The sequence below is a fragment of the Mustela nivalis genome, assembly GCF_964662115.1.
Source record: "Mustela nivalis genome assembly, chromosome: 13".
NCBI lineage: Eukaryota > Metazoa > Chordata > Mammalia > Carnivora > Mustelidae > Mustela > Mustela nivalis.
This window is the reverse complement of record NC_139032.1, coordinates 57207916-57234331: the sequence shown is the minus strand read 5'-3', so window position 1 is coordinate 57234331 and position 26416 is coordinate 57207916. Positions and strand designations below refer to the sequence as shown.

Sequence of the window (26416 nt, the reverse complement as noted above, 5' to 3'; positions counted from 1 at the left end):
TGGGTGACTCAGTCAGTTAAGCAGCCTCCCTCAGCTCAGGCTGTGAACCTGGGGTCATGAGATCTTGATTTCAGGTGAGGTCATGATCTCACATGTCAGGAGATCGAGCCCTGCAGCGAGCTCTGTGCTGGATGTTGAGCCTGCTTGGGTTTCTCTCTCACCCTATCCCTCTGTCCATCCCCCACCTTGGCCCTCCCTCTAAAATAAAAATTTAAAAATATATATCCAGGGTGCCTGGGTGGCTCAGTCAGTTAAGTGGCTGCCTTTGGCTCAGGTTGTGATCCCAGGGCTCCAGGATGGAACCTGTTCAGCGGGGAGTCTGCTTTTTTCTCCACCCCTGTCCCCCCCCCACCTCCACCGCTTATGCTGTCTCTCATGTTCTCTCTCAAATAAATAAAATCTTAAAAAAAAAAAAAAAATATATATATATATATATATATATATATATATTCTTTGTGTGTGTGTGTGTATAGTCTAGTTTACTAGTTTACCCATGGGATCACTTCAAACAATTTTTATAAGGAATATTTTTCCCAAGTCATTGACACTGTATATATATATTTGTTTCACTAACTCCTTGTTTTCTCAGGTTGGCTTAAAAAAATTAGACTGATTTAAGAAATGTCTTCCCTAGATTACCTATATCTAGGTCAGTGAAGAAAGTTATGAAAACTGGTATCATTTTAACTTGTTTCCAAAGACCTAAGAAAGAAAAATTACACAGTCGAAAATCTCTTGTTTCTATATGTTATGTGGATTTAAAATAACAATGACACTATATGATTTTATTTAATGTGAAATTCTAGAAAATACAACTCATCTTTAGTTACAGAAAGCAGGTCAATAATTACTTTGGGCCCACGGTAGAGCGGAGGACTGCCAAGAGTGAATTAGGAACTTTTAAAAGTGATTGATGGGACTGTCTTGATTGTATCTTGTCAAAACTCATAGGTAGCTCAGTCAGGGGCACCTGGGTGGCTCAGTCATTAAACGTCTGCCTTCGGCTCAGGTCATGATCCCAGAATCTTGGGATTGAACCCTACATTGGGCTCCCTGCTCAATGGGAAGCCTGCTTCTCCATCTCCCACTCCCCCTGTGTGTGTTCCCTCTCTTGCTATGTCTCTCTCTGTCAAATTAATAAATAAAATCTAAAAAAGCCAAAAAAACTCATGGAACTATACTCCTAAAATGGGTTTAGTTTATTATATATACACTGATTAAAAGAAAAATCAAGGGACGCCTGGGTGGCTCAGTTGGTTGAGCAGCTGCCTTCGGCTCAAGTCATGATCCCAGCGTCCTGGGATCGAGTCCCACATCGGGCTCCTTGCTCGGCAGGGAGCCTGCTTCTCCCTCTGTCTCTGCCTGCCATTCTGTCTGCCTGTGCTTGCTCTCTCTCCATCTGTCTCTCTGACAAATAAAAATAAAATCTTAAAAAAAAAAAGTTAAAAAAAAAAGAGAAAGAAAAATCAAATAAGACCACACATACACATGACTTCTATTTATATCAGGGGTTAGCCTTTGAATATGTAACACCATCTACTATCTCCACATTATATGTGTAATCAGACATTAATGTTAACTATGCCAATGAAAGAAAAGTACTTGTACAACTGTCATTGATAGTTTGAAGTTAATAGAAGCCTACATATACTATTACTATTAATCAGTGTATTTTACAAACTTATCTAATCTCTAATCCCTTACCTTTTGCTTCTGTTTTATATATTATATACATATAAGATATATATATACACACACATATATATACATTCTATGTTATATATTCAACTTTTCATCAAATTAAATAGAGACCATCTTTTAACGATGTTAAAAGTCTTCATATAGGGCATCTATTTGTATCTAGTCAGGCAGCCAACACTTCCTACATGCCAGGCTCAGTGATCAGTGCTGAATAAGAGAGCATAGCCCCATCCTTATGGAATACTTTACAGTTTTCAAATTAGTTTTACATAAATATCGTATTGCATCCTTTGAGAGTGGAAAATGAAACTCAGAGAAATTGACTTTGCCCAAGATTACACAGCTTGATGACCGAGAGTTAATCTGATTCCAAGTTCAGTTAAAGGCAATTTAGGTAGATGAATGGAGAGTTTGAGAGAACATGTGAAATAGTTGGATCTTATCCACATCCTGGAATGTGAATAAACTTCCCTAATTGTGTATAAAGTTGCATGTATTCCTTCCAGTTGATTTTCTCTAACACCAGGATAAGAAAGTTTGAATTTCTGCCAACTGGCTTTCTTCCAAGACTATTTCTGATTGTTACCCCAACAGCTGAGACCCAGCAGATTCTTGGTGTCACAAAGGAGAACTCTGCATACTTGTGGCATTGAATGTGAGTGGGCCATATGTATAAAAATGTGCCCATCAGAATGCCTGGCAGCTCAGTCGGTTGAACATCCAACACTTGATTTTGGCTGAGTTCATGATCTCAGGGTCGTAGGATTGAGCCCTTCTGTCAGGCTCCTTGCTCAGCAGGAAGTTTACTAGAGATTCTCTCCCTTTGCCTCTGCCCAGTCTCCCCCCAGCCCCTGCTTGCATACACTGTCTTCTCTTTTAAATAAAATAAATCTTAAACACACACACACACACACACACACACACCCCTGCCCATCTGGCCCCATTTGGATTTCACTGATTTGCAGGGAATTCTCTTGGTGGTGGCAGGTGTGAGTCATTCCCTGGGGCAGCACAAATGCAGGAGGCTGCTGGTCTGCTGAGCAGTGTAGATAGTAGGTCTGTCCTGGCAGGAGGATGGCAATGTGGCCACTACTTGTGAAGGAGGCACTGTGGAACAGTGGAAAGAACATGGGACCAGCCATGAGAAAACTTAGGTTCCAATCTTAGAACTTACTTGAGAGCTATATTACTTTGGGCCACTCACTGATTCGTTCTAGTTTTTCTCCTTCTAAGTAAAATGTGGGAGTGATGTGTATCACAGATAAATCCTAAAATCATCCTGTTAAATGAAAGAAGCCGGATGCAAAAGAGACTATATTGTATAATCCCATTCATATAAAATTCTAGAAAATCCAAACTAATATATAATGACAGAAAGCAGATCAGTGATTGGCCAGGGGTAGAGAAAAGAATGGAATGCAAAGAGACACAAGGAATCTTTTGAGAGTAATGAAAATGTTCTATATTCTAATTGTGGTGGTGGTTTCACAGGTACATACAACTGTCAAAATTCATATAATTGTACGCTATTGTGTACACACACCCAAAAAAGGACATTCCAGCTTTTAATAAGGATTTAATAAGGAAAAAAAATTGAAATAGATTTGGAGATTATTTACCATGGGTATAGGAAGGGTGAAAGCAGCACAGATATGTACTTGAGTATTTGTATAAACATGTATATATTTACCCACTTTGTTCTGTAATTAATGTGGTAGGAATGCTCAAACACTAAACAAAATCACGTCATCAGCCTTGATCTCTAACTCTTCCTTTATCCATTTCTCATAATCTAAAATGTTATGAACTAGTAGTGGTAGAGGACAATTGAGGTCAAATTTCTTAAAATATTTGAAATACTTAATTTACTAAAAATTTTGGTCCTAATACCATTTGATAGTTTGCTTCTTGGTGGTTATTGTATCCTATCACCTTTATGTTGCAGAAGTATTTACATCATTTTATCACAGTGTGACAAAGTTGTCAGTGGTAAATTCTTAACTCCAATATATGAGGAGCACAAGAAACAAAATGGAAATGACTTAACAATATCCTCTCCCCCAGTTCTCATCCTATATTCTACTAGTGGTTTAACATACTCAAAATCCTTCTTAATAAATACTTGCAGAAGCCAAAACTAATTGTTTGAAGTTGACACTGAAGTTGAAAATTGACCTAGAGAGAATATTCAGTAACTCAAATATGAAGTAAATAGCGACCATTCTGGATTAGTTGTCGATGTATAGAGCTATTCCTGATCTTCTTTCCCTAATGCTCAGGTTCTCTGTGCTTAATGACTTTCTGGGAATGCATAATCTTTAGCTGGATGTGGGACAGTGGCAGCTTCTTCTAAGAGACATGCTTCTTGGAGGAAAGCCAATTTTAGGTTTTGGTCAGGAAATATACAAGATGAAGCTGTCAAAGACTAAGGTAATTGAAGCATATAGAATATATATTTAAAAAACAAAAACTGTGAGTTAATCATTAATTTTTTAAAAGCACCCACTCCCTCCAAAAAGGCAAAACCCAAATCCTAAAGGAATTAGATACCACTCCTCCCTTCATATACAAACTCTTCTTGGATAATCAGGTAGCCCTAGTTGTTGACAAAACGTTTTTGTTTTTTTTTTTAAGATTTTATTTATTTATTTGATAGAGACACAGAGAGCAGAAGCAGGGGGAAGTGCCAGGCAGAGGGAAAGGGAGAAGCGGGCTTTCTGCTGACAGGGGAGCCTGATGTGGGACTCGATCCCCAGACCCCAGGATCATGACCTGAGCCGAAGGCAGACACTTAACTGACTGAGCCACCCAGGCACCCCACAAAAAGATTTTCTTTACGGGAAAATTCCACCAGTAATGATATATTGAGAAAATCACCATTTTACAACCCTTCAGGAACTAGTTGAGGCAGGTAGTGGTCATCACTGGATGAAACCATTGGATTAATTGGCTGGTGAGAGAACTTTACAATGAAGGAATCATGCTGCGATTCTAGCAGACATTTGCATATATTCTAATGTGATGATGATGTATCTTAAAGCATATGGTAACACCTGTGAAGTATTCATTCCTGAAATGTAGAAATGTGGAACTTGATTCTGAAGATTTTATTTATTTATTTGACAGAGATCACAAGTAGGCAGAGAGAGAGAGAGAGTGGAGAAAGCAGGCTCCCCGCTGAGCAGAGAGCCTGACTCAGGGCTCGATCCCAGGACCCTGGGATCAGGACCCAAGCCAAAGACAGAGGCTTTAACCCACTGAGCCATCCAGGCGCTCCATGGAACTTGATTCTAATATAGGGTTGCAAGATTAGGCCAAAACAAAATAGGAAACTAGTTAAAATTGAATTTCAAATGAACAGTGCTTTGTTTTGTTTTTGTGTTAGTATGTCTCATACTTGGTGCATACTTGGTTTATGCAACAAGTCAAGGAACGAAAAAAAAGAAGGATGGGGTACTGCTCTATAAGGTAAAAGACTTGAGAGAGGTAACAACCAAATGTGTGGACCTTGTTCAGATTCTGAGTTAAACAAAAATATTTTTGTAAAAAGATACTTTAAAAATATTTGTTTAGGGGTGCCTGCATGGCTCAGTCATTTGAGCGTTAGGCTTTTGATATCAGCTTAGTAGGTCATGATCTCTGGGTGGTGAGATTGAACCCAGCCTTGAGTTCCATTCTCAGTTGCTTTCTCTCCCTCTGCTCCTCCCCCTGCTCATGTCCTCATGTCATCTCTCTCTCTCAAATAAAGACTAGATAGGGCACCTGGGTGGCTCAGTGTGTTAAGCCTCTGCCTTCGGCTCAGGTCATGATCTCAGGGTCCTGGGACCAAGCCCCACAATGGTGTCCCTGCTCAGCGGGGAGTCTGCTTCTCCCTCTGCCTCATCCCCTGTTCATGCTTGCTCATGCGCGCTCTCTCTCTCTCTCTCAAATAAATTAATAAAATCTTTAAAAATAAAAAATCAAATGGAATTCTGGTTTAGCCAGATTGAACAAAATAGTTTATGTAAGGACTTACACATACATAGTTCTTGGCATAAAATGTAACCATAAGTTTTAGTTTAATCAGATCATCGAAGTAGAACAACTGTGCACGAAGTGCTGAAATAATATGATTAGCTTTGTTACATAAAATGTTTATTGAACTATATTAAGTGTTCAAGGTGACATTGGTAAAGATATTCTGTTGGTATCAGGCTCTTGTAGGTTGTAAGGACCCTGAGGTTGTCCCCATTACTTTGGGTGATGAGACTTGTAGAGAGTTAGGGAACAGAGAAAATGGCTTCATAGCCACATAAGCAAACTTCATGCAGTGTCGTAATCACGTAGTTGCCGTGGTTAAAAAGTAGAAATGGTAGAACTTTTGTTCTTTGCTCTGTCTAAGCAGATTATGTTCCTCCAGCAAATACTTGTTACATACTTTCCTAGCTCAAGTGCTAGACTAAAGGGATCATACTACTTTTCTCTTGAAGAACTCACACTATAGTATAAGGCAGAGCCACCTTACATCATCTCTCAAACAAGGCTGGCAACAAGTAAATACATATGACTCTGTAATAAGTGCCCTATTAGTTTTATAGTCGAAACACTAGAAGTTTGGAGAGAGAAATCACATATTCCTGGGGTAATTCATCTATTCACCAAATATTATTTATAATTGTGTGAACTGTTTTTAATGGCTGTAACAAACAACATATGAAAATGCCTATGTTGGGGCGCCTGGGTGGCTCAGTGGGTTAAGGCCTCTGCCTTCGGCTCGGGTCATGATCTCAGGGTCCTGGGATCGAGCCCTGCGTCAGGCTCTCTGCTCGGCAGGGAGCCTGCTTCTCCCTCTCTCTCTGCCTGCCTCTCTGCATACTTGTGATCTCTGTCTATCAAATAAATAAAATCTTTAAAAAAGAAAAAGAAAATGCCTATGTTAAATAAAGTAGACTGCAATATGGTTATAAGAACAATGTTACATACAACATTAAAAAATGCATTAAAAAAATAAAAGGCTAGAGGGGAAAACACCAAAATGGTAACAAGTAGCTGTATCAGGTCAATTTGAGAAGGCTAGGAGGGAGGAAGTTAGGTGGATGTAGAAATATGTTTTTAAAATAAATTATATAGTCACATAGTTTCAAAAGTTAAAAAACAGCTGTTCTAGGTCCTGCTTTGGGTGATGGAGACAACAGTGAAATAGAAACAGCAATAGGTGGGACGCCTGGGTGGCTCAGGTCGTGATCCCAGGGTCCTGGGATTGAGTCCCACATCCAGCTTCTGGCTCAGCAGAGAGCTTGCTTCTCCCTCCCACTCTGCCTGCTGTGCTCCCTGCTTGTACTCTCCCTCTCTGTTAAATGAATAAATAAAACCTTTAAAAAAAAAAAAAGGAAAAGAAATAGGAAAGGTAATAGCTGCTGGCATTTATTGGTATATAATAAGCTCCTCCCCACATTGCCCTCTACCAACTAGTTCCCCTCCCCCCTATTACTTTCTCGTACATCCTATCAGAGATACTTTATGCCTGATAAAGCAAATATATAGATCTATCATAGATAGTTACTTCTCTTTCATTAATAAGTGGTACCTTTATACAAACCCTTACAAACATAACAAACTGTTCTATACCTTGCTTTAGTCACTTTTCTTTTTTTTTTTTTTTTTAAGATTTTATTTATTTATTTGACAGAGAGAGATCACAAGTAGGCAGAGAGGCAGGCAGAGAGAGGGGAGGAAGCAGGCTCCCCGCTGAGCAGAGAGCCCGATGCGGGGCTCTATCCCAGGACCCTGAGATCATGACCTGAGCCAAAGGCAGCGGCTTAACCCGCTGAGCCACCCAGGCGGCCCTAGCCACTTTTCAATATATTGGAGAGTTTACTTTTTCCTCAATAATACATTGAGAGTTTATTTATTCTTTGTAATTGCTTCATAGTATCCCATTTACTGGGTTACTGTTATTTATTTAACCAGTCTATTTGAGAGAGAGAGAGCACAGAGGGAGAAGCAGACTCTCTTCTGAGTAGGGAGCCTGATGTGGGGCTTGATCCCAGGATCCTGAGATAATGACCTGCGCTGAAGGCAGCTGCTTAACTGACTGAGTCACCCACACACCCCCATATACTAATTCTTTGTTATTAAATAAAGTGCTGCAGTGAATAACTTTGTTACCTATGTCATTTTGTACTTGTACACAGTATCTGTAGGATAGGTTCCTGGAAGTGGAATTGAGGGTCAGTGCATTTGCATTTGTAATTTTGATAGAGATCAGTGAACTAAAATAATCACCTGGGGAACTTTTTCAATGTTCTTATGTTTGTCCCCCTCAATACCTAGGAAGGTTTTTTTGTTTTGTTTTGTTTTGTTTTTGTTTTTGTTTTTTCTGTGCATCTGAAATGGAACTCACTGTCTTTATATTTTTTTAAGTTCCTAGGGTGATTCTGATGTTTACCCCAGAAGAAGGAGGAGGTGGGAACTTTGTAAAATGGAATGTGGTACCAAAAAAGCATATCTAATTTTAAAACAGAAGAGCAGCTCTTTCTACCCGTGGGCCCTGTCCCTGTGCTTTAATAAAAACACCTTTTTGAACTGAAAGAAGAAAACACAAAAAATAAAAAGAATGTAAGCTAACTATAGGACTCAGCATACTACTGGTTCATGTGGAAGTTTGCCAGCAGCTGCTTTAATCTGCATATCCAGATTTCTGCTATCTCCAGCATCGTCCCCTCCCATGATATTATGGGACATAATTGCAAGATGAACACATTAGTCTTTCAGATACTGATTAAGAGATGCAGTAGAGGTCATGGTAATCAGAGTTTGGTATGTCACCAAGGGAATGGGTGTGTAAAATACAGGATTTTGTACAGCCTGTAGAAATTAAGAATGTATAGCATTTAACCTGTTACTGCTCTGAGTTACATAGGAAATGTAACTGCTTAGAAGTAACTTAAAACATACCAAAACATCAAAGGCTTATTCTGTTCTAGCTTCTGTGCTAGATGAAGATTAATAATACAAAAATAAATCACAGTATGGGGCATCTGGGTAGCTAAGTGTCTGCCTTCAGCTCAGGTCATGATCTCAGGTTCTGGGAGGGAGCCCCACATCAGGGTCCCTGCTCAGAGGGAGCCTGCTTCTCCCTCTGCCTGTCACTGCCCCTGCTTGTACTCTCTCCCTGTCAAATAAATAAATAAATAAAATCTTTAAAAAAAAAAAAAAAGAAAGAAAAGAAAGATATCATGGTAGTAATAACTACCAACTCTTCCTGGGCACTGAGTATGTATCAGATATTATGCTGAGAGTTTTACAAGTATTTTCTCATTGAATCCTAATCCTAGGCGCTGGGGGGACTAATGCCTTCCCATTTAACAATTTAGGAAAATGACTTTCATAGATGTTAAATAAGTAATTTGCCGAAGATTACACGTGTATCTACTTCATAGGATTGTTTGAAGGTTAACAAACAGTACTTTGAACAGTGCCTGCTGCATAATAAACGCTCAACAATATTAGTTGGTACTGTAATTATTACTAAAGTACAAAGGAAATACCAATAGTCCTTTACCTAGGGCATACCTCACAGAAGAAAAATATAAGTACGGTTTTTCTTGGGAAAGACAGATATTCCAGGTAGAAGAGACAGTAGTAAAAGGGATTAGTGGCCTAATTTGGCTACTACATAGGGTGCTTGGTGGTACAATGGTAGTAGAGGATGAGAAATGAAAGAAGGCTTCATGGGAGGGTGGGGCAGAGAGCTATGGAGCTATTTTGAAAGGATGAGCTTAACTCATTTTAGGATCCAGGGTTCGGAACATTTCAGGCAAAGATATAACACTTAAAAAGGCATAGAAGCAGTGTTGCAGTTATCTACTGCTGTACAGTAAACTGCCCCAAAATTAAGTGGTTTAAAACAATTACTAGTTTATTTACCCACAGTTCTTTTTTTATTTTTTTAAGATTTTATTTATTTATTTGAGAGGGAGAGAATGAGAGAGAGAGAGAGAACACAAGAGGGGGGAAATCAGAGGGAGAAGCAGACTCCCTGCGAGTAGGGAGCCTGATGAGGAGTCTTGCGAGCGGGACTTGATCCTGGGACTCCAGGATCATGACCTGATCGAAGGCAATTGCTTAACTAACTGAGCCACTCAGGTGCCCTACCCACAGTTCTTGAGTCACATATTTGGGCTAGGCCTAGCTAGGTAATTCTGTTCTCACTGGGGGTCACTCATGTGGCTGCAAACATTTGGTGGTGCCACTGGGGCTAAGTATTCTAAGATGGCTTCTGTCACATGGCTGGCTTTGATGATGGCTGTTGGCTGGGCTTCCTCACATGGCAGCAAACAAATTGCAAGATGACAGCAGAAACTGCAAGGGTTCTTGAGGCCTAGGCATGGAAGTCACACAGTGTGGCTCCATCACATTCTGTCACAGTCACAAAATCAGCCTAGATGCAATGGGAGGAAAAAGACACTGCCTCTTAATGTGAAAGGACATGCAAAGAATTTGTGGCTTTCCCCCACTCCCCCAAATATTCCATGAATGGGAAAGGGCAGAATGAGTTTAGGATGTGTAGCATCTTTGGCTTTTTCCTTGCCCTAAGTAGCATTTCCTCCAAAGTTAATTATACAAGTTACTTTAATCACCTTTATTATCTGGCCCTGAACTCTGTTTCACCTAGAAAGAAGACAAAATATAAATTAAAATGGAAAACAGAAAAGTGTTACCAAAAATTAATTAACTGAATTTTGAAAACTGAATTATAAAACAGTTTTTAGAAAGAAAATTTAGTGTTTAATATTTTCATGAACTTGAACTTAATTAACAGCGGTCCTGATTTTAGTAATGTACCAGGATTGTGTGTTATTAACACATCATTTATTAGTATTTGATTAAATACCTTGGTGTTAAAATTTCTTTTAAGCATTTCAATATTCAACCATATAAAATCTTTTTTTTCAAGATTTTGTTTTAGAGGGATGCCTGGGTGGCTCAGTGGGTTAAAGCCTCTGCCTTCGGCTCAGGCCATGATCCCAGAGTCCTGGGATCGAGCCCCACATCGGGCTCTGCTCAGTAGGGAGCCTGCTTCTTCCTCTCTCTCTGCCTGCTTGTGATCTCTGTCTGTCAAATAAATAAAATCTTTAAAAAAAAAAAAGATTTTGTTTTAGAGGAGAATGCAAGTGGGGAAGGGGAGGAGGGGGAGAGAGAGAATCTCAAGCAAATGCCCCACTGAGTGTGGAGCCCAATGTGGGGCTCATAGCTCCGGGAGCATGAGCTGAGCCACAATCCAGAGTTAACTGATAGAGCCACTCAAGCACCTCTAAAATCTTTTTTTCTTTCTTTAAGAGTATTTATTTAAAAAATTTTTTTAAATTTATTTATCAGAGAGAGAGAGAGAGAATGGCAGGTAGAGGCAGAGGGAGAAGCAGGCTCCCTGCTTAGCAAGGAGCCCGATGTGGGACTCGATCCCAGGACGCTGGGATCATGACCTGAGCCGAAGGCAGCTGCTTAAACAACTGAGCCACCCAGGCGTCCCTATTTATTTATTTTTCAGTAGTCTCTACACCCAGTGTTGGACTCGAGCTCATGACTCTGAGATCAAGAGTCATATATTCTTTTTTTTTTTAAGACTTTATTTATTTATTTGACAGAGAGAGATCACAAGTAGATGGAGAGGCAGGCAGAGAGAGAGAGCTAGAGGGAGCAGGCTCCCTGCTGAGCAGAGAGCCCGACGTGGGACTCGATCCCAGGACCCTGAGATCATGACCTGAGCCAAAGACAGCGGCTTAACCCACTGAGCCACCCAGGCACCCAAGAGTCATATACTCTTCTGACTGAGCCAGTCAAGTGCTCCCGCAACCATATAAAATCTTGACTGCAGTATTACTTTCCTAGGTTATTTATTTATTTATCCTAGGTAAATTATTTTATTCATATTCTGTACAAGTTAACATCTACAACCATCCACCTTCACCTACCTTTTAGAATAACCCGAGATCCTGAATTAATGGTGTTTTTACCTCTTTATTCATTATCAGCACTCAGCAGATACAAATGTGATTTCCTGATTTATATCAGTTCTGTGGTTTGCTATTTAATTCTGCTTTCCATTCTGAAAGAGTGCTTAGCCTTTGTTCATTAATCATAGGAAACAGTTGTGCAACATGCCTTGACATTAACTTGAACATCTAAAATTAGTCCTGCTACAATCAGTGGTTGGGAACAAGGTTTCAGTAGTTGGTGGCATGTGTTAAGTAGACATTGCAAGGTTGGAAGGAACTTCCTAGAAATAAGTAAGTCTCTTGCATTGTGTGTCTATGTGCATGTACCTGAATATATATGCAATTGAAATTCCATTTGTATTAAGCAAATGAACAAATTACATCTGTTACTACCAATGCATCATAAGCATCTTTGCTTATGCTCTATGCTGTTTAATTATTTCAGAAGAAAAATATATTTGAAAACTTGGTATGCTAGAATGGATTTTTCTGCATGTTTGTTTTGTGATTTTCATTTTTTAAAGGATTAATTATATATATTTCAATAAATGGCTTTTTTTTTTTTTCCTTTTCAGAATTTATAGAAACTCATTCACAAAAATGACGTCCTGGTTGTATGAATGTCTTTGTGAAGCTGAACTTGCACAGTATTATCCTCATTTTACTGCCCTTGGCCTTCAAAAAATAGATGAATTAGCCAAGGTTACAATGAAGGACTACTCCAAATTGGGAGTCCGTGACATGAATGACCGCAAACGTCTCTTCCAACTTATCAAAATCATTAAAATTATGCAGGAAGAAGATAAAGCAGTCAATAGCCCCGAGCATCCTCTTCAGACAGACAGCTTGTGTAGTAAGCCTCGGGAATCCAGATCTGGCCCTCGCAGACAACTGCATTTTGATTCCCCTGCTGACAACAAAGACAGAACTACCAGCAACAGTGGGTTTGAAAGGCACAGTTTATCAGATTTTTCTGCAAATGAACAGAAGTCTAGTTACCTAAAAGTGCTGGAGCACATGCTGCCAGATGATTCCCACTACCATACAAAAACAAGAATTCTGAGTGCTGCAGCTGCTGGTTCCTATGTGCAAACAGAAACTAACACTTCACTCTTTTCATCAAATCACTATTCTCCACTCCTGGGGGATTGTGATGGTCCCATTATTCAAAGAGTCTCTCATGTTTCAGGGTATAACTATGGAATCCCTCATTCTTGTATCAGGTAATTATTTTTATCTTTTTGGGGGGGGGTGTGTGGGGGAGAGGGTAGCATCAGTCAAGGGCAAGACTTGCCTTGCCTTGCTCCATGACTGAGAGCAGCTACTCCTTATTTACAGAAAATTAGAGTGAACAGTTTCTGCAACAAATAGAAGTACCTTGATGGGGGAAGGTTTGTGAGGAATTGGGACTTTCCAGATGGGAGAAAGATGATATTGTTCATGTATGTCAAACAGCTGCTACTTGCCAGGATCTGCTATTATTCCACTAGCAGAACTATTTCTATTATTTATTATAGTGTAACATGATACATCTAATGCATCCTTGAAGGTAAAATAGTAACTAGCCTTCTGCAATAGGAAAAATGTGTGTGTGTGTGTGTGTTCCACAGGATTTTTTTAAGGCTATCAAATTCACTTCAGCCAACCAGGAGACATAAAGCTTAGTTAAAAACAAAGAGCATGTAGCTGAATTGAGTAGGTCTTTCATACAATTAGCTTACCTGCACACATTGAAATACGGTCCTGATTTTGAGTGCTTTCTTCAGTTCCAGCCCTGCAAGAACATATGATTTTGGTGATTGCAAAAGAGTAAGACACTTTTGATATAGTTTAGACTTGGAGAGTCAGGGTGACAATAAGTTATTTTCACCAGTGCTTTAAGTTAAATGTTGAAATAAGGTCCCTAAGAGCTGAAATATTGAATAATCCCTAATACCAGCACTGGTATAATAGAAAACATGTTTTTTAAAAAATAGCATATATTTGTTGTTTGGTTATTTTAAAAGTTATACATGGTGAGTTATAGAGAAACAAAATACTTTTTTTTTTTAAGATTTTATTTATTTGACACAGGAGACACAGCAAGAGAGGGAACACAAGCAGGGGGAGTGGGAGCGGGAGAAGCAGTCTTCCTGGTGAGCAAGGAGTCCGACACAGGGCTTGATCCCAGGACTTCAGGACCACAACCCTAGCTGAAGGCAGATGCTTAACTACTGAGCCACCCAGGCGCCCTGAAACAAAATACATTTTTTTTTTTTTTTAAGATTTTACTTACTTATTTGACAGAGATCACAAGTAGGCAGAGAGGCAGGCAGAGAGAGAGGAAGGGAAGCAGGTTCCCTGCTGAGCAGAGAGCCAGATGCAGGGCTCTATCTCAGTACCCAAGGACCATGACCTGAGTTGAAGGCAGAGGTTTTAACCCACTGAGCCACCCAGGTGCCCCAACAAAATACATTCTTAAGCCACAGTTTTTTTTAAGGCTATCATTCATACCTTAAAACAAGGTGTATATTTATATCTGGCCCTATATTGGCTAAGGTTTCAGAAGATTTCAAAACCAACCAGTTCTTTTATTCCCCCCAAAAAATGAAAGACCCAATTTTACAGGCAAAAGTACTTTTAGTAATTTGAAATACTTAGTGCATTTTATAGTATTTCTGAAAACTTTATTTCTTTTGCAGAGCCCAAAGCATTTAGGTCCTCCTTTCTTCTTTTTATCGTTAGAGAACTAGATTTTTCCATGACTATCAAAGCCAGGATTGTTGCTGTCCATTGGTTAGCTCTGCTAAAAGAACAAATATTTTCTTGAATATTTGTCTTTTAATGAACAATACAAAAATCTAAATTGGAATTATTTATAAATATACCACTTTGTACTATTTATTTGTACAGAGTGAATATTTTAGTTTAAATATTGCTACCTCATTTATTTGGCACATTTTAAGTACTACCTCTTCTAGGTCTGATTCTGGATGTAAAGATAATTAGGATATGTGGAGGCTCTTAGACTCCTAGGGGGAGTGAGTGGGAAGACAAACAACCATATGGTGAGATAAGTTCTCTTATAAGAGGTTTATAGATGAGAAACCCAGAGTGAAAGCTATTTTACTGAGCTTTCTCATTATGTCATTATTTTATCACTCTTCCCACTCTTTATTACAGTAAGGAAATAGAGATTTAAAAAGGACGTTTCCCCCAATAACCCTGATATTATCTTCTCACCTAAATGTTTCTAAGTAGCTGTCAGGATTTTAGAACCCTGAGAAACTCCCTCACCAAATTAAGTCTTGCTGTTAGGATGTTATCTTGTCCAAAGCGCATTCTCTTTGGATGCCTCAAATCAAGTAAGGTCAAACTAAATTACTGGTCTCAGAATTTTTTAAAAAGATTTAATTTAGGGACCCCTGAGTGGCTCAGTTGGTTAAGAAGCTGCCTTCAGCTCAGGTCATGATCCCAGCGTCCTGGGATCGAGTCCTACATCGGGCTCCTTGCTCTGCAGGGAGCCTGCTTCTCCCTCTGGCTCTGCCTGCCACTCTGTCTGCCTGTGCTCGCTCTCGCTCTCTCTCTGACAAATAAATAAATAAAATCTTTAAAAAAAAAAGATTTAATTTAATTAATTCATTTATTTGATAGAGAATGAGAGAACAAAAGCAGGGGGAGTGGCAGGGGAGGGAGAAGCAGGGAGCCTGTGTGTCGTGTGTCCTGTGTCCTGGGGCTTGATCCCAGGACCCTGAGATCATGACCTGAGCCTGTGGCACATCCACAACCAACTGAACCACCCAGGCACCACTAATTCAGAATTTTAATAAATGCCTAATACATTTAGAGATCTTAAATAGGCCTAACTCCTGTCTTACCTCTTCATGTCAGAAAGATACAGCTTATTTCTTCTAAGGAATACAGGGCATTAATACCATAGCCTTCTAGGAGTGGCTCAGTCAGTTAAGCATCTGACTTGGGCTCAGGTCATGATCTCAGGGTCCTAGGATTGAGCCCCATGTCAGGCTCCTCACTCAGCAGGGAGTCTACTTGTCCCTCTGCCCACCCCTACTCGTTCATTCTCCCCTTCTCTCATAAATAAATGAATAAAATCTTAAAAACAAACAACAACAAAAAAAAACTAGAGCCTTTTAGCAGAAGAACATTCATTCTTTTTTTGCCCCTTGACCTGGAAAACTACAGTCCTTTTGACCACATGACCCATCCTCAAGTCCCTAGTCACTTCTGAAAAAACTTTTTTCTGTCATCATTGATTAGCTTTATATGATTAGGTTACTAATAATCCCCAATAACTAGAGATTTAGACACAGGCCCTTTAAAAGAATGCATTAAAATTTTTTCTTATTTTAAAAAATCGAACAGATGCAGAAGAAGGGATAATAAAACAATGAATCCCCTATATGCCCCTCATCCACTTTTAATGATTGTCAGGATTTTGCCACACTTAATCTCAAAATGGTACATTTCTAAAAGTCTACTGTATGTTGGTTAAAAAACAAAACAAAACATGGTGGGGCACCTGGTGGCTCAGTCAGTTGTGTCCGCCTTTTGATCAGGGTTGTAAGATTAAGTCCTGTGTTGGGCTCGGCACTGGGCATGGAGCCTGCTTAAGATTTCTCTCTCTCTTTCTCCCGCTGCCCCTCTTAAAAAAAAGAACATGCTTTAAAAGCTTGAAGTAGTCCTTTATGGTCTATATTAGTACTATTTGTACTATATATAGAACTATATTAGAATTGTGTTTGCTCCTTTTTACTAATTTAAATCCTGGCAAAAAGTAATTTTCCGGCCAGTTGGAGGGCTCAAGATTAAAATTGATATGAAGCAATTATATAGTGAAATATCCTGTGTAAAATCTATTACAAAGGCTTTTTAGGGGCTATTAATCAAATTCTAAAGCTTAAAGGAAGGGAATAATTTGTCTTGCCTAAGACATTCTTTGTATATGGATCAAAGGCATTATTCCTGGTAAACTATTTTCAAGAATCCTATGTTACTCAGGTTAAGTGGAATTTCTGTATAGGTAAATGGCCGGTTAGAGATATGCATATATATCCTCTTTAGGTTCAGTAAATAAACCTGATGAATTTGGTATCCCTACCTCAAGGAATATTTCATTAAATATTCTAGCTGTTAAGGTTGATAAGTTCAGGGTGCCTGGGTGGCTCAGTGGGTTAAGCCTCTGCCTTTGGCTCTTGTCATGATCTCAGGGTCCTGGGATCAAGTACCACATTGGGCTCTCTGCTGAGCAGGGAGCCTGCTTCCCCCTCTCTCTCTGCCTGTCTCTCTGCCTACTTGTGATCTCTCTCTCTGTCAAATAAAGAAATAAAATCTTAAAAAAAAAAAAAAAGTTTGATAAGTTCACTGAAGTCAGAGCCGGAGAAGAAATTCATCTGAGTAGAAGGGTGATAGTGGTAGGGAGCACCAGTCATAAAGTTGTCCTGGGAATAAGAAATACAGGATTGTGTTCTAACAAACATATCAGGTAGACAAAAAGGAAGTAAAAAAGCAAGACAAAGGGAGGGGCAGAATATACTTAGGAGGAACAAAGGAAAAGTACATTGAAACCTACTACCTAATTCAAGGTATTTAGTAAACCCAGGTAGGATAAAAAAAGAAATTAGAGTGAACGGTCAAGAAAACAGTAAATGGGGGTGCCTGGGTGGCTCAGTTATTTAAACGTTTGCCTTCAGCTCGCGTCATGATCCCAGGGACCTGGATCGAGACCCGCATCGGGCTCCCAGCTCAGTGGGGTGTCTGTTTTTCCCTCTCCTTCCTATTCATGCTTTCTCTCTCTCTAATAAATAAATAAATGGAATCTTTTTTTAAAAAGAAAGTAGTAAATGTGTAAGAATAATTGGATTGAGAGGAGGGGTGGTCATGACATACTGTGTCTGATTTTGAGGATTAACCAGCCTGATCTGAGGGGACATATAGAAAAATATCCACCATTAGAAATTTTTGCAAGACCACATCTGGAAGCCAAACACAAAAACCTTAGAGCTAGAGCAAGTTGGGGTTTGTTTTTTTTTTTCCTTTGTTGTTGGCAGGACAAAGGATGGACGGATTAGGGGTAGAGACAGAAGTAATCAGGAAGATTTAGTTAAGAATTCTCTATATAGCTAATATGTATAAAGTTACATATTATAAAGTGTTGATACTGAGAAAGTTTTATAAATAATATGTGTAACGTGTATATATATTAAGTGTAATGTATATATAAAATAACAAAATGTGGTGATACTTTGACCTCTTAAGTAGCCTTATCCTATTACTAAAAATTAAAGCCCATTTATAAATATGTATTAGACAGAACACCTCAGAGAAAGAGAATCCTTGGACTGAGATGGAGAAAATCAGAGTTTGTGTTCGAAAACGCCCTCTGGGCATGAGGGAGGTACGTCGTGGAGAAATTAATATTATTACCGTAGAAGACAAAGAAACTCTACTTGTTCATGAGAAGAAAGAAGCAGTTGACCTTACACAATATATTCTGCAGGTATAATGCTTTCCTTTTTGTTTGGAACTAATATTATCAAGTGTGTCAACTTTTTGCTTTTATTTGAATGAAAGCATACAAGTTCTAAAATCCAGTTTCTGCTTTGGGTGTTGGCATTCATTCCTGATATAAATCATTAATACCCTGGGCCTTCATTTAAAAAAAATATACAGTGCAGTGGGGGAAACAATAACGTAATTTCTGCACTCTAGGACAATAGAATTGCATCATACATTCACTTAATACATTTTACATGGGTGAAATTATACCTCTTGGCAAAAGTGGGGATTGAAAGGATAAAAAGAATGTAGTGAATTGGCGGTAGGTAGGATGAATCACTGAGTGTATGCCCCAGAATGATTATGAAGTGATCCCACAGTCAGTCTCAATTCTTGCCTGTCTCTCACAGTGTGAACTTTTTCTTCTGTGTGTATGTCTGGAGTTAATGATGGAGGATATGTTTTCAAGCAACAAAGTTCCAGATTGCCACTCAACTGCTTATTTTGATTCTCAGCTTTCTTTGGGCTTAGATATAACTTGGTGGAAATTTAGCCCTTGAACAGGCTACTTTGTATAGGGTAGATTATAGTGTGTAAGTATAATTCAGGGATATGATTTCACTTTTACATCGAACATATAAGTATTTAAATAAAACACTAGTAACTTAGACACATAAGAAGATGTTAATTACCTGCAGAAAGATCCAAAATCTCCGAGGAGAAAGAGTTTGGTATTGAAAGGAACTTATTTCAAGCAAAAAGATATCCTTGCAATAACTTTTCAGTATCCTATGGAAGAAGCAGGCCCATAGATGGAAGCTACCATAATTTAGATACTCTTTTTTTTTTTTTAAGATTTTATTCATTTATTTGACAGATCAGAAGTAGGCAGAGAGGCAGACAGAAAGAGAGAGTGGGGGAAGCAGGCTCCCTGCTGAGCAGAGAGCCCGACGCGGGGCTCGATCCCAGGACCCTGAGATCATGACCTGAGCCGAAGGCAGAGGCTTTAACCCACTGAGCTACCCAGGTGCCCCTAATTTAGATACTCTTATAATTATGAAGCAGTTGTAAATAATCTAAAACAGAGGATTACCCACCAGATGTTAAGATTTGGGAATTCAGGTCTTAATCTGAATCTGCCTCCCTAAACATATTATATTCATACATACTATTCTCTCTCTGTTCTCTTGCCTCAAAACCCAGTGACTGGTAGAGAGAAAAAAAGTGGTGAGTAATGTGTTGTGCTAGCATTTCACCTTAGTTAGCTGAGATTTTAATCTCCTGGAATAAATATGTTAACATTGAAGTCAAATTATTAGCACTTTCCCCCTCTTTTACACATGCATTGTTCAACTTTTTCTTGGTTATCAAAATTGGGTTTCACAGCAACATTCAAAGTAATCCACTGAGTCTTTCTGTGAGCACTAAATTACTAGGTCACTGTATAAACAACCCAATCACTTTAACAGTCTTATTGACTGCTGATCAATGCACAGTCTATTAGGTCTAGGTGGGAGGTATTTATTTTGAAGATGGTCTAAATGCCAATTAGTTATGATGTTATCTAGTTCCATGTCTACTTATAACCATAGTAATAGCCCTGTCCAGTCACCATCTATCCAAGAAGTCCTTAATGATGCTTCTGTCACAGTAATTCCCTCAAGGAAGCATTGTCTTATCTTTTGTATTTTTCCATTATCCCAAAACGTAATAACCTTACTTCTTTGTCATTCCCATTGGTCAATACATATTGAACAACCATAGTTTTCATAGCACTTTCTCTGCAGTTTGAACTTTGGACCTTTGCTCTCATAGGTCAGAGTCCTTACCTATCAATGCCATAATACAAGTGCTGAGAGGACTTTTACCCCTTTTTCTTAAGTAGAAAGAAAAAGGAGGTTCATAGCAAACCTAGAAAATAAATATTGGTCCTAGATTCTTTGGGCTTTAATTTTTAAACTTATTCAAGAATTACAACTCTAGTTTTATATATCCATTTAATTAAATATTCTATACTTTCAAATCTTCTTTTGTTACTTAGTGTGTATATGATCATATACATGCAGTGTGCTTTCCTACTTACCATTAAATTTTGTGTCAATCTGTGAAAAGACAAGGAAACAAATTTGTGTATATTTTATTCCAGCTTTTTTTGTTGTTGTTGTTAAAGATTTTATTTATTTATTTGACAGAGAGACACAGTGAGAGAAGGAACACAAACAGGGGGAGTGGGAGAGGAAGAAACACGCTTCCCACTGAGCAGTCACCCCAATTCGATCCCAGGACCCTGGAATCATGATCTGAGCTGAGGGCAGCTGCTTAACAACTGAGCCACCCAGGGGCTCCCATTCCAGCTTCTTAAATAAAGAAATATATAGAGAGGGGCTAATAATACATTATCTGTAAATTAAAAAATTTTTTAAAAGAAATATATATAGAAAAAAGATAGTTCTAAAATATATCAAAAAGTCAATAGTGGCTATCTCTGGGTAGTAAGATTTATAAATAATTTTATTTTCTTCTCTGTTTTTAAATTTTTAAAAATTTAAAATTTTTTTTTAATTTTTCTGTAATCAGCATGTTACTTTTATATAAAAAGTAAAAACTGGAGCACCTGGGTGGCTCAGTAGGTTAAAGCTTCTGCCTTCGGCTCAGGTCATTATCCCAGTGTTCTGGGATCGAGCCCCGCATCAGGCTCTCTGCTTGGCGGAGAGCCTGCTTCCTCTTCTCTCTCTCTCTCTCTCTGCCTGCTTCTCTGCCTATTTGTGATCTCTGTCTGTCAAATAAATAAATAAAATTTTTTTTAAAAAGTTAAAACTTTTGAGTAAGATGGATTCACCTATTTAAAATCAAAACATACAAAATGGTATGCAGAGGGGCGCCTGGGTGGCTCAGTAGGTTAAGCATCTGCCTTTGGCTCAGGTCATGATCCCAGATCCCCATATCCCAGAGCCCATATTGGGCTCCCTGCTCAGCCTCAGCAAGGAACCTGCTTCTCCCTCTCCCTCTGTCTGCCATTCCTCCTGCTTGTACTCGCTCTCTCTCTGTCAAATAAATAAATAAAATCTTTAAAAAAAATTTTTTTTAAAAAGTATATGCAGTGAAGTGTCCTGCTAATTGTATTTCCTCCTTGAAGGCAACCACTATTACCTGATCTAAGTCTATCTTTCCAGAGCTATTCTATAAATACAGGTTACTTTTATAATCTGAAAAAACTTATTTAAAAAATAAATTGTGAAACTCTGATCATTACAAGGCTAATAATAAAGTGTATTAATACTAATTAATAAAGTGTATTAACACAACCTAATTGATAAAGTACAATCAAATGAAATATATGTGATGCAAAGGACTATGGAATGTGTATATATATATATGTATAATATTGAGATAGATATCTTGTGCTAGCATTTATTATATTTATGTAATATATGTTAATTATAATCTTGTATGTTCACATATCTTTTATTAAGGATATTTACAGAAGCATTGGGAAAATCAGTACATAAATCTATTGGAAGGAAAGACACTAATGCCTTTAATCAGTAAGCGTTTTCTAAGGTTTTTACTCAAGAGGTAAAGTTATTCATAAGTACTCATAGAAAAAGAAAGAATAGCCATATACTCAATGAAGTAAAAGAAAATTTTTAAAAATTTAATGAATTCCCACATTTACTTGTGTTCATTTTTTTCTTATTTTCCTGAGAAATGCCAAAATATATATTTAAAAATATATTTTACCTTTAATTATTGCCATTTTCAACTTTATTCAAAAATACAATGAACCCCTATGTACCTACAACCCAGATTCAACAGTTAAAAACATTTTATTCTTAAAATCCTATCACATATTACATACCCCTAAAAGCTCACAGTCTGTTTATTGTGCTGCACATTTGATTATTTTCTAGCTTTTGGTGATATTTTCTAACTCATAAATTAAACTTTGTGGCCCCAGTTTCTGCTAAGGTGACCTAACAAATTTCTAATGTAATGGTACACAAAATAGAATCAAACCTGGGTAGAATGACCCATGCAATAAATTGGCCCAAATTCACTTTGCTGGATTGTCTCTTATCTGGGTATTTAGAGCAGGCCCAAAAGGTAGCAGAAAAGATCTCATGTCTCGTTCATTGTATATGGACTGCATTTTTATGCTACAGTCAGGCTTGAAATTAGGATTTTTACTCAGACATAGTTGGCTGCCAGTAGCCTCTAAGTTATGCAAATGATTATGTCTGCTGAATTAATGCCTTCCAGACCCAGTTTAATAGGGTCTTCTATCTTTTTCCAGGTTATCATGATTTTTCATTTGGGGATCACCTTGGACTACTTTCTCTCCCCATTGAATCATATGCAGGCAGTTGCCAAATTTTTCATGCCTCCATCTCCTCTATATTTTCATTGTCATCATGGAATTTAGACCTTCTTAACTCACCACTGGATTACCAGTGTCCCTTTTCTTAGTCCATTCACATTGTGAAGCCAGATTAATCTTCCAGTAAAATGGCTCAGATCATCCCTTTCCTTTGCAAAGTTTTTTATTGTCTTCCCACTATTTGCTAAATTAAATATGAACATTCTATCCTTAAGGCTAGTATCCCAATACCCATGCAGCATAGTCCTAACTCATTATTCTAGCCTTCTGTTTCACCTTTCTACCTACCAAAATCCTATGTTTCAACCACACTCAGTCTTCTCTTCCCTAAATGTTCCTTGTGCTTCCCTGATTTGACTGTTGCTCACGTTTTCCTTGTGGCTGGAATATCTTCCCTGCCTCCATCTCTAACTCTTAAATTCCTCATTTTCCTCTACGGCTCTTTCTATGTGCAGTCTTTTTCATAATGTCTTTTCCAGTCAGAAGGAATATGTTTTTCCCTTGAATTCCACATGTACTTTATTGCTCAATTTTCTTCTAGTTTAGAATCATTTGTATACTTGTCTGGATTCATATCTTTAGGTGGTGGGGTGGGGTAGAAGTATCTTTGGGCCCTTTGAAGTGCCTCCTGCACTTATACACATTACCAACTGAGCAATAAATGTTCATGGAATTAAAAGCTCAGCTATGGGGGTGCATGGGTGGTTCAGTTGGTTTAGTAAGCATTTGTGTTCGGCTCAGGTCATGATCTCCAGGCTCCTGGGATTGAGCCCCATGTTTGGCTCCCTGCTCAGTGGGGAGTCTGCTTCTTCCTCTACCTTCTACCCCCTCCACCTCATGCTCTGTCTGTCAAATAAATAAAATCTCTTAAAAAGGAAAGAAAAGCTCAGCTATGTAACCTATGAAATGGAAGTCTTCCTCTGGAATTCCCCCAAATTTCAAATATGCTGGCCCTAGCTGGGCTATGAGGATAATCCCTACAGAATTCATTTCTCCTGGACCTAAGGAGGATTGGCTCACTCTCGTACTTATCAGTTTACAAAACAAAAATTGTGTGCTTTAGTTTTTATATTGTAAGAACATGTCTACAGAGATCCTCAAGTAGAAGGGGGCCCTGTCATTTGACAGTTATTGCTTATTTATCTCTTGTTTGTCCTAGTTAGTTACTTAATTAGTTAAAAAACATACTTGTACCTTTATTATGCATTAACTAGAATAGTGGTGAAGAAAATCCAGAAAATGTCTCTTTCGATAAAAATCACATTTCTTTTTCAGCATGTTTTTTATTTTGATGAAGTCTTTGGTGAAGCATGCACCAATCGGGATGTATACATGAAGACTACTCACCCACTCATTCAGCATATTTTCAATGGGTATGATAGTCATTATTTGCTTCTCTTTCTTCATACTGTTTTCCATAACAAATTTCTCTATAAGTATCATTTATGTTTTTCAGTTTTTGAATTAGACATGAATTTGTGTTTTAATCTGATGAATTTAGACTCTTCTAAGGAGTGCATTATCTCTATAGGATTTACTGAGCATTCAGAAATTTTCAGCAAAAATATAAGTTGTCAACAATATAATTTCATCAAAGCCCTCAGAATAAAAAGGTATAAGTGGTTTAGTTTGAACTTTTGATAATAGGAATCATGTATTCTGCTGATAGTTCAGTTGCTTTTTTCATTGGCATGGGATAGGTAAGTGACTATCATCTATTTTTTTATACATGTATTTTTAAAATTTTGAAATAATTATTCACAATAAACATAAAATGGGACCAAAAAGGTACTAGGGACCTCTGTTGTTTATTCAAAATATAGGCAGATATAGATAGAAAATGCCAAACAGCCTACTAGTATCACTGATTCCAGAGTAGTTTGACTTTTTAAAAATAATTTTTATAACTTTAAAAATATTGAGGTATAATTCACATAAAATTAGATGCACAGATCTTAAGAAGTATTCAGTTTTGATGAGTTTTGATAGTTGTATATATCCAAGTAATCAATATCTCGAACAAGATAATAGACCATTCCCATCATCCCAGAGAGTTCTCTCACGTCCCCTTTTAGTAAGCCTCTACTTTCACCCTCAGGTTTTATAGAATCACTGACCTGCTTTCCATCACTATAGATTAGTTTTGCCTGTTCTAGAACGTTACAGAAATAGAATCATTCCTATATAGGTTCTTTTATGCTTGGCTTATCATGTTTTTTGATATTAGTACATGTTGCATGTATCCATAGTTTTTATTGCTGAGTAATACTCCCTTCTATGAATATACCACAACTTATCTAATTTCCTGTTGATGGACATTTGAGTTATTTCCAGTTTGGGATTATTGTGAATAAAGCTGTATGAACATTCTTGTACAGGTCTTTTTCTTGGACATGTTTTCATTTATCTTGAGTGAAACCTGGAAAGGGAATCTCTGGGGTCATAGGATAGGTGTGTGTTTATAAGAAAGTGTAAAACAGGGGTACCTGGGTGGCTCAGTGGGTTAAAGCTTCTGCCTTCGGCTCAGGTCATTATCCCAGAGTCCTGGGATCAAGCCCCACATCAGGCTCTCTGCTCAGCAGGGAGCCTGCTTCCTCCGTCTCTCTCTGCCTGCCTTTCTGCCTACTTATGATCTCTGTCAAATAAATTAAAAAAAAAAAAGAAAAGAAAGTGTAAAACAGTTTTCCATACACCCATTTTTTATTCCCAACAGCAATTTATGTGAATTGCATTTCTTTCTTTCTTTCTTTTCTTTTTTTTTTTTTTTTTTTTTTTGAGATTTATTTATTTATTTGAGAGAGAGAGCATGGACAAGAGTGTGGCAGGCAGGGGCAGCCTGTGAGTGGCATTTCTACATCCTTACCATATTTGGTGTTGTCAGTCTTCTTTATTTTAGTCACTCTAGTGAGAATGTAACTTGATCGCATTGTGGTTTGAATTTTAATTTCCCAAATGCCTAATGATATTGAGAATCTTTTCATATGCTCATTGGCTATTCAGATAACCATTTGACTAATTTTTTTTGTTTCCTTTTTATTGTTGTTTTATAGACATCACTAAAACACTCTTTTATTCTGAGCAGGCTGAAAAAATGAAATACCTTTCAGGTTCAATTTCTTTTGTGCCAAATCTAGGGAGTACTTTTTAAGAGAGCAAGTTTCTAAAGTTAGAATTTGAATGTTAAAACAGTACCAGTTGAAGAATAAAAGGTGGGGGTGCCTGGGTGGCTCAGTGGGGTAAAGCCTCTGCCTTTGGCTCGGGTCATGATCCCAGGGTCCTGGGATCGAGCCCCGCATCAGGTTCTTTGCTTAGCGGGGAGCTTGCTACCCTCTCTCTCTGCCTGCCTCTCTGCCTACTTGTGATCTCTGTCAGATAAATAAATAAAACCTTTTAAAAACTAAAATAAAGTAAAATAAAATGTGCAGGGGCACCTGGGTGGTTCAGTCACTTGAGCTCTGGACTCTTGATTTCGCCTCAGATCATGTCTCAGAGTGGTGAGATTGAGCTCCCCATGGGAGTCTGCTTGAGATTCTCTTCCTCTCCCTTCCCCTCTGCTTTCTGCCTCCCCCTCCCCACCCTGCTTATGCACACATGCCTGTGTGCTCGCTTTCTCTCTCTCAAATAAATAGATAAATTTTTAAAAAAGAGGTACAAGTTAAATGCATCCATTCTACAAAGGGTAATAAGAGATTTTTCATACCCATATTTGTTGTTTTTCAAAAAGCTCATCACTAAAATGTTCGGAAGATGGGGGACCTGGGTCGGCTCAGTTGGTTAAACTTCTGACTCTTGATTTCTGCTCAGGTTACGATATCTCAGTTGTGAGATCAAGTCCCGTGTTGGGCTCTGCACTGGGTGTGGAGCC

The 26416-nt window shown here is 38.3% G+C and overlaps 1 protein-coding gene across 4 annotated transcripts in view; it reads left to right on the top strand.

Moving 5' to 3' along the window:
- The window catches only part of KIF24 (kinesin family member 24), a 92083-nt gene that overhangs the window by 11575 nt on the left and 54092 nt on the right, over window positions 1-26416 (top strand). For 2 of the 4 annotated variants that reach the window (XM_082694575.1, XM_082694576.1), the window contains exons 2-4: window positions 12254-12901; window positions 17985-18174; window positions 23827-23924. In XM_082694575.1, the coding sequence (XP_082550701.1) occupies window positions 12279-12901; window positions 17985-18174; window positions 23827-23924 (911 nt within the window). In that variant the 5' untranslated portion in view covers window positions 12254-12278. The remainder of the gene's footprint in view (window positions 1-12253; window positions 12902-17984; window positions 18175-23826; window positions 23925-26416) is intronic. The other 2 variants (XM_082694577.1, XM_082694578.1) reach the window with 1 other exon arrangement.